This window comes from Gorilla gorilla, chromosome 19 (genome assembly GCF_029281585.2).
Source record: "Gorilla gorilla gorilla isolate KB3781 chromosome 19, NHGRI_mGorGor1-v2.1_pri, whole genome shotgun sequence".
Classification (NCBI taxonomy): domain Eukaryota; kingdom Metazoa; phylum Chordata; class Mammalia; order Primates; family Hominidae; genus Gorilla; species Gorilla gorilla.
In genome coordinates, this window is record NC_073243.2 from 80,208,851 (window position 1) to 80,221,603 (window position 12,753).

Genomic DNA, 12,753 nt, shown 5'->3' on the forward strand with positions numbered 1-12,753 from the left:
CGCCGAATACAGCCCGCACACGTCGCAGCTTTAAATAAGTAGGGCCGTGGGGCCCGGCGCTCCCTTCCATCCTTGGACGGAATGTATCTTCTCTTCCTACGCCTTCACCTCCGAGGGGTTAAGGTCTCGTGAGATACAATATGCAGAGGCCAGTTTTGGGGCGAGCCGGAGACCGTGCGCGTCTAACCTGCGGGGACGGGAAAGCGGAGGGTACGGCAAGAGCTGCTGTAGGCTCTAGCCAACAGGGACTCTCCGAACCGGAAGTGCCCCGCGTCGCCATGGCTACAGGCGCTCCCAGCAGAACCTGTAGCGTTCCGTTCCCATGGCAACGGTATTGTCTCCTTGGCCGGACCTGGGTTGCGGAAGGTAACTGGGGACCTCGCAGGCTGTGCAGCTTTCGCGAGGCACCGCTTTGGCGCCCGGACCGAGGTGCGCCAGGGTCAGGAGGCCGACGCAGCGGGAGGAAGCCGCGCAGTCGGGCTCAGGGAGCTGGGAGGCTGGTTCCGGGGCGTGGTTTCTCCGCCTTGAGCCAGGTGCGCCTTGCGCACTCGCGCGTTCTCTTAGAGCCTCCGCGGCAGAGAGGCTCTCAGAGCTCGACCTGCGGCGTCAGGGCGTACAGACTTACCGCGGAACCACAGCGGGAAAAGAGGAGCGATTCGTCCCTGAGGGGTTCAGGGCCGTGCGGAACGTCATGGGAACAGAGTCCGGGAGTTTGAGAGATCAGAACTCCTTGCTGTGGGCATAGTGTTTAAAGTGGAGGTTAAAAAGAGAAATTAGTGAGTCTCCCTTTCTGATTTTCGGATAATGGATGCTCTGGAGCCTGGGTCAGAAAGCCACTCAGGGCTCAGCGGGAATTAGTGATTCTGGAGGGTGAAAGGAGAGGCGACTTGGTGGATGTTAACATTCAATAAGTAACTGCGTTCGATTTGGATTTGATTTAAGCGACTGGCATAGCCTTCCTTGAGAGTTGAATTTCACAAATACTGTATTTAGAAATCACATTTTTCGTCATGTGCTTCCGAGGTTTCCCCCATCATCTAACAGCAACAACTAAAACAGACACATGAATTTCATTTTATTGTTTTATTTTATTTTGAGACGGAGTCTCGCTCTGTCCCCCAGGCTGGAGTGCAGTGGCGCGATCTCCGCCTCCCGGGTTCAAGCGATTCTCCTGCCTCAGCCTCCCGAGTAGCTGGAACTACAGGCGTGCACCACCACAGCCGACTATATTTTGTATTTTTAGTAGAGACGGGGTTTCACCCTGTTGGCCAGGCTGGTCTCGAACTCCTGAACTCGGGTGATCCACCCGCCTCGGCTTCCCACAGTGCTGGGATTACAGGCGTGAGCCTCTGTACCCGCCTCGTGACCCCTTTACTAGAATCTGCTATTAATTAGTGAAATGACCCCGGGGAGGGGGGGGGGGGGAAGCAGAATTAACCAATACACTGGCTGTGCTTCGATTACCACTGAGAGTTGGTTGCTTTGCTTAAATCCATCACGCCGTCAGACCTGCAAAAACAATATCTGAGTTAAGTAGTTGACCATAGTTTTGATGACCCAGAAACTGTAAATGTGCTTGCTTTGAGACATAAAGGCCAGGGATTTTGGAGAAGTAGGGTGGAGTTGAAATTAGGGGAAAGAAATTTAACTTAGACATTCAATTTGACAAATGTCTGTTTTCCAGCAGTCTCCATATCTGAGTATGCGTAGTCTGTGGATTTAGGATGGGTTATATATTTGAGCAGTTTTAGTTTAATGTTAATAGCAAACCAGAGGGGGAAAATAGAACAGACACCGAGCCTTTTCTCTCAAAGCTGACCTTACCTGATTCTTGGTAGGGAGAAGATGCAAGCCAGCCCCATCCGTATCCCAACTGTTAGCAATGACATCGACTGGGATTTCTGCTTCCGTATGTAAGTATCACAGCATTTTGACATCACAGGTACTCACTGGGCTGAAACACTGGGACCTCCTGCTTAAGGCAAGCCTGGGTGAGGAGCTTTGCATGAGAAGCGTTCACGACCAGCCTGACCAACATGGTGAAACCGTATCTACTAAAAATACAAAAATTAGCTGGGCGGTAGTGGCACGTAACTGTAATCCCAGCTACTCGGGAGGCTGAGGCAGGAGAATAGCTGAACCCGGAGGCAGAGGTTGCGGTGGGCTGAGATTCCATCACTGCACTCCAGTCTGGGCAATAGAGACCCTGTCTCAAAATAAAAAATAAAATAAAATAAAATAAAAAAAATAAAATAAAATAAAATAAAATAAAATAAAATAAAATAAAATAAAAATAGAAGGTTGTGTTTCTGATGTGCTTTAATAATGATTCTGCTATAATATCTGTTTGTATTTACAACCTATGCATGATAGAAGATTGCTTTTTTCCGACTTAAGGAAATTTTAAAAGTTTTTAAAATAAAAATAGATTAGTTATAACAAGATTGGCAAAATTGTAGAGAGTTAGCTATAACAAAGTTAATGAGAAAATTAAGTTTTATGAAATAGAGTAAATAAAACTTTCATATCGTCTAATACTTATTGAGCACATACTATGTGCCAGGCTCTGTTCTAAGTACCTTAAACGTCTTAGCTGATTTAATCCCCCCAAGCCCTGTGAAGGAGTTACTGTTATTGGTACATTTTATAGATGAGTATGAATCAAAGAGATGTTAGGGAGTTTGCCCAAAGTTGCAAAGCTAGTAAGTGGTATTTAAACTGGGCATTCTGACTCTAGAATCCATTCTTGTTTTGTTTTGTTTTGTTTTTAGAGACAGTCTTGCTTTGTCACCCAGGCTGGAGTGCAGTGGTGCAATCACGGCTCACTGCAGCCTTGGCCTCTTAGGCTCAAGAGATCCTCCCACCTCAGCCTCCTGAGTAGCTGGGACTACAGGCACACACCACCATACCTGGCTAATTTTTACATTTTTGTAGAGATGGGTTCTCATTATGTTACCTAGGCTGGTCTCGAACTCCTGGGCTCAAGTGATCCTCCTGCCTCAGCCTCTCAAAGTGCTGGGACTACAGGCATGAGCCACTGTGCCCAGGTAGAGTCCATTCTTTAACCATTCTCTATACCAGGGTTTCTCAGTCTCTGCACTATTGACATTGGGGTTGGATAACTGTTTGTTGTGGAGGGTTGTCCTATATATTGTAGGATTTTTAGCAGCATCCCTGGCCACCATCCACTAGATGCCAGTAGCACTAGCTCCAGTTGTGACAAGCAAAAATGTCTCTAGATGCTGCCAGATTTCCCCTCGGGGCAAAGTCATCCTTAGTTGGGAACCATTGCTCTATACCAGTGCCATCAAATAGAAATATAATGCAAGCCACATATGTAATTTAAAATTTTCTGCTACCCATATTAAAAGGTGAAATGAAACACATGAATTTAATTTCAATACTATATTTTATTTCAATATATACAAAATATGCTAAAATTATTAATGAAATATCTTTTTATACTCTTTAAAATACAGCACATATTTTACATTTACAGCACATCTTAATTCAGACCAGCAATATTTCATGTGCTTGATAGCCACGTGGCTAGTAGTTACCATGTTGGATAGCATTTTTTTTTTTTTTGAGACAGAGTTGTGGAGCACCAGATTCTGTTGCTATTTAGGGGGCCCCTATATAACCTGCCACAATCCCTGGTGGACTGAACAAAGGAGGGGTGAACGTGGGAATAAAAGACAAGAGACAAAAGAGTATACTTGGAAGAAGGGGTCAGGGGGCACCTTGCCTCTAGTGGACAAAGGCCCTGAGCTGTACACAGCCCTCCGTATTTATTAGGCAAAAGAGATGGTGAGAAGGGGTGTGGAAGAAGGGGTCAGCTGCTTAGTCCAGAGTAGGCTTGCAAGACTTCATTCCTCAAACAACAGGCTCTAGATGTCACAGTAGATAACCTCAGCGCTAGGGAGTGATTGCCTCCAGCAAACCCTCTGTCGGCAGGAGCACTCGTGAGTTTGCTCACATCCTGCATTCATGATAAACAGTTTGTTGTTTGATCATATCGTCTCCAGTGGAATGCTGAGTTGGTCACATCCCATGGGCCTTCGGCTCCCTGCACAGAGTCTTGCTCTGTCACCCAGGCTGGAGCGCAGTGGCGTGATCTCAGCTCACTGCACCCTTCGCCTCCTAGGTTCAAGCCATTCTCATGCCTCAGCCTCCTGAGTAGCTGGGATTACAGTCTCATTGTGGTATTTTTTAGGAGATACAGGGTTCCACCATGTTGGCCAGGCTGGTCTCAAACTCCTGACCACAAGTGATCCACGCATCTCAGCCTTCCAAAGTGCTGGGATTAGAGGTGTGAACCACTGTGCCTGGCCTGGATAGCATAAGTTTAAATTCATAAAATATCTTAAGGTTAAGGGTTATATGACTATAAAAATTGAAGTTCATAAAAATGTTAAGTTCACAGTAAAATATCTGGGAAATAATCATATAATTTATATTGAGCATTACTAATCAGAATTCCTATTCATGATGGTAACATATGGAATAAGTTATAAACCTGGCAAGGCAGACCTTCCATTCAACCTCCTATTCTTTTTATTCTGACCATCCTTTGAGATGTCTGACTGGTCAGGATTCTCCAGCCATCTTTCTCACCTTTTATAACATGATGTTCAAAGCTAGTTCAGGGATTTACATTCTCAAATCATTTGTCAAGACCTCAATGTTTCTCATTCCTTTGAAGTCCCTGAGGTTGAAGCTTGCTACCTTTGGTCTTACCTTAATGTTATTCAAGGCTTAATTTAAAATATTTCAGGCTTATAATTTTTAATATCCATAATTAGCAATCTGGTGACTCCAATAGATTTAACTTCTGCTCTAGGTCTATGAAATATGCAGCTTAAGCAAAATTTTCTATTGAGGTATGATCTCTTTTTTTTTTAACTGCCCCTTGCAGAACAGGGCTAGCTCATAGGCAGCATGCCCAGAGTCAGCCAACTTATGATCTCTTGCCACAGATTTCCTCTCTCCTCAATATTTTTCAAACATTCTAAAGACTGCACATTCTTTTCTCATTCATTTGTTCATCATTTAACAGGCCATTATTTGTTTTTACTATGAGCCAGATATCAGGTTTTCACAAACAAATGAGGCTCAGCCCCTGCCGTATTGGAGTTTACTTTGCCGGCAGGCAAAGAAGACTCAGAAACAAACCAAAGAAACAACAATAAAAAAATCAAACAACAATAAAAAAAAATCACAGTGTACTAGCAGTTTGGGGGAAATTTTTGAAAGCCCTTTGGAGGCTGCCTTTATTGCTACTCCAGTGAAAGACTTCCAGGAATGATGACATCTGAGTTGTGTCTTGAAGGAGGAGTATGGAATTCACCAGGCAGAGAAAAGGAAGTTCATCACCTGTCTTCTGATCAGGTCACATCCCCAACCTTCCCTGGCTGTCCCATCAAGTTTGCTTGTCTACTGAAAGCACACTCGTCTGTGGGCAGAAGGCAAGCCTGCCTGCGCTTGGGCCTCAAGAAATGTTGCTTCCCTATCTACACAACCTGGTTTGCCCATGTGCCTCTTGATAAGTTAATTAGAATAGAACTCTAGAAGGATATTAGCATGTCATTTTTCAAACCTGGTGTAAAAGATTACAGTTGGCATACAGCTCTTAAAGGTGGCACAGACCCAAAGAGTGAGCAGCAGCAGCAAAAAAAAAAAAAAAAGGTTACACTTGGCAGTTGTTTTCTTCTTGTGCTTTTCTGATTTTTTTTATTTAAACATTGAACATTCACTCTTTAAGCTTTTTGTGCTTTTCTGAATTTTCTTTTTATTTAAACATTGAGCATTCACTAAGCAATCAGTGGAAAAGAAAAGTAAATTGTATTTTAAAAACTACTCAGTGGCTGAACTTTTGAGTTACTGTGAGTATAAAGATGAGTCCTTTGGGAGACTTATTTATACTTAAAATTTCTAGCGTTGCTCCTAAGATCTCAAAATTCTGTTTCTTCTGTAGCACTTTACTGATTTTTCTGGTGATGTTAGGATATAGTTCTTTTTAACACAACTAAGGATATTTCTCCTCTGAATCTGCACTTGATGTAGTGTGGGGTTCCCTCCCTGTCTCTGGTGGGACCCATGTCCTCTTTTCTTGGCCAGCACATGTTGAAGCTTTTAAGATATGAGAAGACATGCAAAGTCCAGCCTCAAAATGTTGGTTTCCTTTCCCTTATTTCATTGTATCCATTTTCTTTCCTTGTTTGGATCAGAATTTTAGAACACAGATATTCCTGGGGATCCTCCAGTTCAACACCCTCATTTGTAGAAGAAGAAGCCCTGTCCTGGAGCTAATGATATACTAATAGCTAACATGAAAGGAACACTTAGTGAATGCCACACACTGTGCTGATTTATGAGTATTATCTCATTTAATCCCATAACCTCATCAAGTAGGCATCCATATTCTCATTTTAGAGAAGTACATTAATAACTTGGTTAGGGTCATGTGATTAGTAAGCAGCAGAGCTGTACCTCTATAAATCTGCTTCATCTGAACTACCACATTGCTGTCTTAATGCTAGGCTTTGAGGGTGACGTGAGTTTACTGTCTAGCGTTATTCCTTCAGGTTTATGTTAGAAATCATGTCCCTATCCCCTAGCTGGGAGAGCTATGCCCTTCAATTTTACCTTGTTTGAGATGGCGAAGGTTAAATCCTGAATCCCTGCCTCTCTCATACCTACAGGTCACAGAAAACCGAGATCCCAGCTCACCAGCAAACAGATGAGTTGTATCCCACTGGTGGGTGTGGAGAGAGTGAAGAGGAAACTAAAGCTAAAGAGAAGGAGAAGGCCATAGACTGTATGTCTCATCCCAAAGAGAAATTAGCCCAATCCCAGAAGAAAGTAGCTCAGCTGATTAAGGAAAAAATGGTAAAACAAAAAACTCACTAAAATTTTGTTTCCATTTAAAAATATGTTCCTGATTAGAGAAGCTTTGCCTTCGATGCAGATTGAAGCACATGAAATAGAGGAAGGTGTCATATTTCTTTGTAAGTAGCAGAAAACAAAGCAGAGCCTACTTAGGTAGCCAGCCCACCTTCTGGTTCCATGCATGGTTCATTGTCTGTTCCTCCTTGGGGCATTTCTGGTCCTAGCTTTAAACTAAAAATTAGGCCAGGTGCACTGGCTCATGCGTGTAATCCCAACACCTTGGAAAACCGAGGCGGGAGGATCTCTTGAGGCCAGCGTGAGTAACATAGTGAGACCCTGTCTCTACAAAAATTTAAAAATCAGCCAGGCATGGTGGAGGGAGCCTGTAGTCCCATCTACTTGGGAAGCTGAGGCAGGATAGCAGCTTGTGCCCAGGAAATTGAGGCCACAGGGAGCCCGTGATTGTGCAACTGCACTCCAGCCTGGGTAACAGAATGAGGCTGTGTCTCTAAGAAAACAAAATAAAAATTTGAAAAACCTAAAAATTATCATTTGATTATTTTTGTTGCTGTTACCTTTAACTTAAAATTAAAAAAAAAAATAGCTGGGCGTGGTGGCTCACACCTGTAATCCCAGCACTTTGGGAGGCCAAGGTGGGTGGATCACCTGATGTCAGGAGTTCAAGACCAGCCTGGCCAACGTGGTGAAACCCCATCTCTACTAAAAATACGAAAATTAGCCAGGTGTGGTGGCACATGCCTGTAATCCCAGCTACTTGGGAGGCTGAGGCAGGAGAATTGCTGGAACCCAGGAGGCAGAGGTTGCAGTGAGCTGAGATCATGCCATTGCACTCCAGCCCGGGCCGACAACAGCTAGACTCTGTCTCAAAAAAAAAAAAAAAAAAAAAAAATATATATATATATATATATATATACACACACACACACATATACACACACATAAATACATATATACGTATATATACAAATACGTACATATATATGTGTATATATGTGTGTGTGTGTGTGTGTGTGTATATATATATATATATATATATATCCATCCTGGAAGGTTTCAGGATGCTATCTCTTAGGGAACAAAAAGCCTGGGATAGTAAGGCAGGAGGTTGAGAACAGGTAGGCAAGCAGGTCTAAGCTCTGGCCTGGAAAGGATATGGGTAAGATGCCCTTGGTTACAGTGGAATCATAAACAAACCAAAGGGCCAGAAACAGGAGGTAGCAGTGGAGGTCAAAAATTCCAAATATGCATTTCTAAGAGCAAGTCAAAGACTTGAGTCAAAGATCTCAGAGCAGGTTTGTAAGCATGAGTATTCAAAATCCAGGAGACTGAGACAGCAAGACGTCGACTCTCATTATTAGAACACAGGCACCAGCCTGCTTCCAGAGCATGATTTATCAACAGAAGAGCTTGTACCTTGACTTCCTGGCTCCTCCTAGCCAAGGGGAAAAAAGTAATCTAGAGAGGTTTCATTTTCTATCATTTGCCTCTGAAGTATCTCTCTAGATGGATATTTGTAAATTTATCTCTGTAAATGACCCAAGGACCTTGCAAAGGACAGTCATCCTTGCCTGGACCCATTAGTGATTCACAAATCCAGGCTAGAAGGATCATTTCTAAAAACACACAAGTACCATCTGCCATGGAGTGTAAGTGGGGGTTTTCAAGGCTTAAAAACTCCTTGGCCAGATTGGATAATGACAAAGATTTAGATCTTAGGAGAGAAATCTAACTCAAATCCCAAGCTCATCAAATTGTATAAAGTGAACAGGTGCAGTTCTTTGTATATCAGTTATAGCTCAATCATGCTGTTTTTTTTCGTGTTTTTTTTTTTTTTTTTTTTTGAAATCAAACCCAACCTAGTACTCCTAGCCCTGAAGGGCAGGGGATGCCACGTCAGCAGCAGAAGTGCTAGGATGACATCTGGAGCCCATATTGGTTGTCCCGGTTTCTCCAAGTCAAGGAGTTCGAGGATGAATATACAATGTCCAGAGCCAAAGCTTTGGTCTCCCATTCCAGTGATTTTTTCATGGCATGATGCTTCTTCCTCGAAAGAGAACTTAGTATTTGCTGTGGTCAGCCCATGGTGAACTCTAAAAAATGCTGACTAAATGTACGTTTTGGAAGCATCAGGGGAAGTTTCCTTCTACCATTGCTTGCTTCTGTATATTTGAGCAGGGGGCAGGTAAAACATGAAGTTGGGTAGGAGATAGGAATCAGTAAGGAGTGTATTCCTTGGAATAACCTATGGTACTGCTGTATCTTATCTAACATTACTCTTTAAATGGGTTACTTTGGTTACCTGTACATTATTCTTCAAACGGGTTACACTTAGATCTGACCTAACAACACTGAATCATTTGGACACTATTTTTTTTTCCTTACAGTATCTCCATGAGGTAGATGATACAGGTTTCCAAATCTCAGAAAAGGAAGCTGAGATCAAAGTGGCCTGCCCCAAAGCAACACAATCAGTAAACAAACATTAGAACCGGAGCTGAAACTTTAGGTTTTTGCTTCCTTGAAGTGCTATTTTCACTTTACCAGGAAAAAAATGCCTGACCCTATTGACTCGTTCAGCCAATAATGGCTGTGTTTGTAAAGTCACTGAAATATATGACTTGAAGATACAGTTCAGTGATTTCTTAGAGAGCTCTACCTGTCATTTCTATAGGGGTAGAGGATTATTTTCCCCAACCCATCTTTAATCTTGCTAATAAATGATTCATTCAGCAAATATTGAATGTGTTACACCTGTGTGTACTGGGCAGATAACAGCGAACATGAGGAATAAACTTCTGTCCTCAAGGGACTTATCTTCTATTTGGGGAGATAATAGACAAACAAAAGTAATAGCTAATACAATATTAGATAGAAGTAAGTGCTATGAAGAAAAAGTAAAATAGGTAATGGGATATTGAGTGATGAAGTGGCGTCTATTTTAGATAACGTGGCCGAAAAAGGCCTGTTGATAAGAAAAGTGAAAATGAGAAAGTGAATGACATGGAAGAGTGTCCCAAGCAGTGGGAGCAGCATGTGCACAGCCCTACATTGGAAGTTAGTTGGTGATGTTCAGGAACCGCTGGTCAGTGTAGTTCTAGCAGACAGAGTAGGAGGAAAGGGTGGTAGAAAATGAAGTCCAGAGGTGATTGGCGTTGGGTCAGATTATGCAGAGCCTTGGAAGCCATGGTGAGAACTTTGAATTATATTAAGAAGAAAAAGCGGGAAGCTGTTGGAGGATTTTGAACAGGAAAGTCATGATCTAATTTATATCTTAAGATATAAACACATAAAGTACGTTTTAAAATCCATAAGTTTCTAATAATAATAACAAGCTATTTGATCACAATTAGAGGATGCTAGTGAACAATTCGTTTTTCTGAAAGCTAGTAAAGGGCAAGAATAAACCATGTGTCCTGCCTTTCCAACATGAACTGTACTATTGGGTAACCAAAGAGTGGAGGAGGAGAAATTCTCCTTACAGAATTATTCCAGCTAATGTATGAAGAAGGAATGATAGAATTAGTATATTTGCATTTTATAATCTTTTGTTAATTTTCCATGTAGTTTTCCTAATATCAGAGAAAAAAAAAGAAAAAACAACCAGATAGTAGATGTATTCTGCTGGAAGAACATACCAGTAGCCATGAAGTCGTTTTGTAAAAAAAAGAATTCAAAGCTGAAATTAACCAAACTTCTAAACCCAACTACTAATATAAAGGCAGAACAGAGAATGGAGGGACATGATGAGACACCATGAGGACGCAGTCATCAAAATTTATGTCTGTGGGAAATACTAGACCAAATGACTCAGCTTTTTCAAATAATTTGTAAGAAAAAGAATTAGAGATGGAAAAGTAACCTATAGATGAAAAGAGACTGATCTCACAGTGTGGACAGTCAAACAAATTATTAAAAAAATTCCATTTCTGTGATTAGATAAGGAATTATTGTTAATATTTTGGTGAGATAATGATTTTGTGGTATGTTTCTAAGTCCATATCTTTTAGAGTTATTTACGAAATGTTTACAGAGGCAACAATGGAATGTCTGATTTGCTTCAATTTAAGGTGAGGATGGGTGGATGAGGGGTCTAGATATGAAACAAGATTGGCCAGGAGTAGATCACTGATCACGCTACATATTCATTTTTCATGCTGTCTATTTTGTATATTAATAAAGTTTTTCATGATAAAAGGTTAAAAGAAGTCACTCTGGCTATTATGTAGAAAGTAGACTGTGAGGGCCAGAGAGGAAGCAATTGGAAGGGGCTGCTGTGGCCAGCCAGGTCAAAGGTGAGGGTGGCCTGGACTAGGTACTCATGGCAGAAATGAGGAGAAGAGCTTGGTTTTAGGATTTAGGGGGAATGTGGATCCAACCAGACCTGATGGATTAGACACAGGATGAGAAGGAAAGAGAAGAGAAAAAAGATGACAGGTGAATTCAGTCCTGTGTCCCAGTGATAAGTCCATGGGGTAGAGACTTCTCTTCCTTTCCAAAAAGTATAATCACTTCTGTACTCTACAGAATACTCAAGCAAACAAGGAGCTGATTCGATGTGTCATCCTTTCTCGGATTATTTTTGGGGACCATCACTGGAAATGTGCACGAGCTCTGGCCAACCTAGCTTATGGCTACTTGACACTGAGAGGTACTTGGTTTTCCCAGCTGGGTTTGGGTGGCCAGCCTCTGAAGGCTGAACTGAGCCCACACAACCTCAGTGAGGATGGTTATGACTAGGAGGGCCCCTTCTTGCCCCTAGCTCACACATTATCAGGAAGGAAAGTCCATGGATGAGGGAGACAGTGTGGCAAGGATCTAAGTAATAAAGATAATAATGATGATGACAGTTATTGAGTATTTAGCATGTGCCAAACTGGTCTCATTAGTCCTCACAATATTCCATGGAGGGAGATACTATTATTATCCTCAGTTTATGGATGAGGACACTGGGGCACAGTGGGCAAAGGGCAGTATCAGGGGTTCCAGCCGGAGGACAGTAGGGGAAGGACAAGCAGGGATGTACACTCAGCATCAGGGAGGCAGACCCAATAATGGGACTTGAATTCCAAAGGTAGAACTCAAGTTCCTGGAAGGTTTGGCTTAGTGAAAGGTAGGACCCTCATCCTAAAGAAATGGCACTTCTGGAAGGTACTCTAGTGTAAGAGAATAAGACAGGAATCTATTTGCTAAAACTGCACCCAAGTGAAAGTTCCTTGAGAGTAGAAAGTTTGTAGTACAGGCTGAATAAATATTGGGTGATACACTGAGGCGAGAGCGCATTTCAGGAACCAGGGACATAGCCAGCTCAAGACTCTCTGTTCCTTGACCAGCCATGTCCCCCTGTGTGGACTGCATACATTTTCACCGTGGAACTCATTGTACTGTGCTCATATATGCTTTAAATGCTTCTTCCTCTGACATAGAAGCTCCCTCAGGGCAGGGACTGGTCTCATTTGATCTAGAACAGTCCTTTGTACACAATATGGATCGGCATATTACTGCTTATGAACTGAGCCACTGGCCTAGGGGTTGTTCAAGTACCTCTGGGACCTCAGTCTGAAGGGGGGCCTAACTTGTAATACAAATTAAATGCTTTATGGGCTTAAGTGATTTGAAGGCTACAGGAAAAGGGAAGCAATATATTTGGGCCATAATGAGGCTGGATATCAGAAAGCAAAGCTTTTGAAAAAATTAAAATTGAGTTCACTTCTCAGTTATTGATCTCAGAATATATTCTCCTTCTTAGGGCTCTATAGGCTCTTTTACACTCATTTGTTTTTAATGCAACTTTAGATTCATTTATTGATGTGGCAAGATCACAGGTAGCTGAGATGACAGCAT

At 42.2% G+C, this 12,753-nt stretch overlaps 1 protein-coding gene and 1 long non-coding RNA gene across 5 annotated transcripts in view; one reads left to right on the forward strand and one right to left on the reverse strand.

The window, feature by feature from the left end:
- The first annotated feature begins 312 nt into the window (after nt 1-312).
- Nucleotides 313-12,753, forward strand: part of TTC23L (tetratricopeptide repeat domain 23 like) — a 62,843-nt gene continuing 50,402 nt past the window's right edge. For 2 of the 4 annotated variants that reach the window (XR_008673285.2, XM_055367700.2), the window contains exons 1-4: nt 313-429; nt 1,839-1,913; nt 6,705-6,891; nt 11,437-11,560. Coding sequence is in view for 3 of the 4 variants with exons in the window: in XM_055367700.2 (XP_055223675.2) it covers nt 1,846-1,913; nt 6,705-6,891; nt 11,437-11,560 (379 nt within the window). In the remaining variant the exon portion in view is untranslated. The other 2 variants (XM_055367701.2, XM_055367702.2) reach the window with 2 other exon arrangements.
- On the reverse strand, nt 1,069-1,896 carry LOC134757606 (uncharacterized). The gene is made up of 2 exons (XR_010131785.1): nt 1,825-1,896; nt 1,069-1,509 (listed from the first exon to the last, which is right to left on the reverse strand). It is a non-coding gene; the product is annotated as an uncharacterized lncRNA (long non-coding RNA).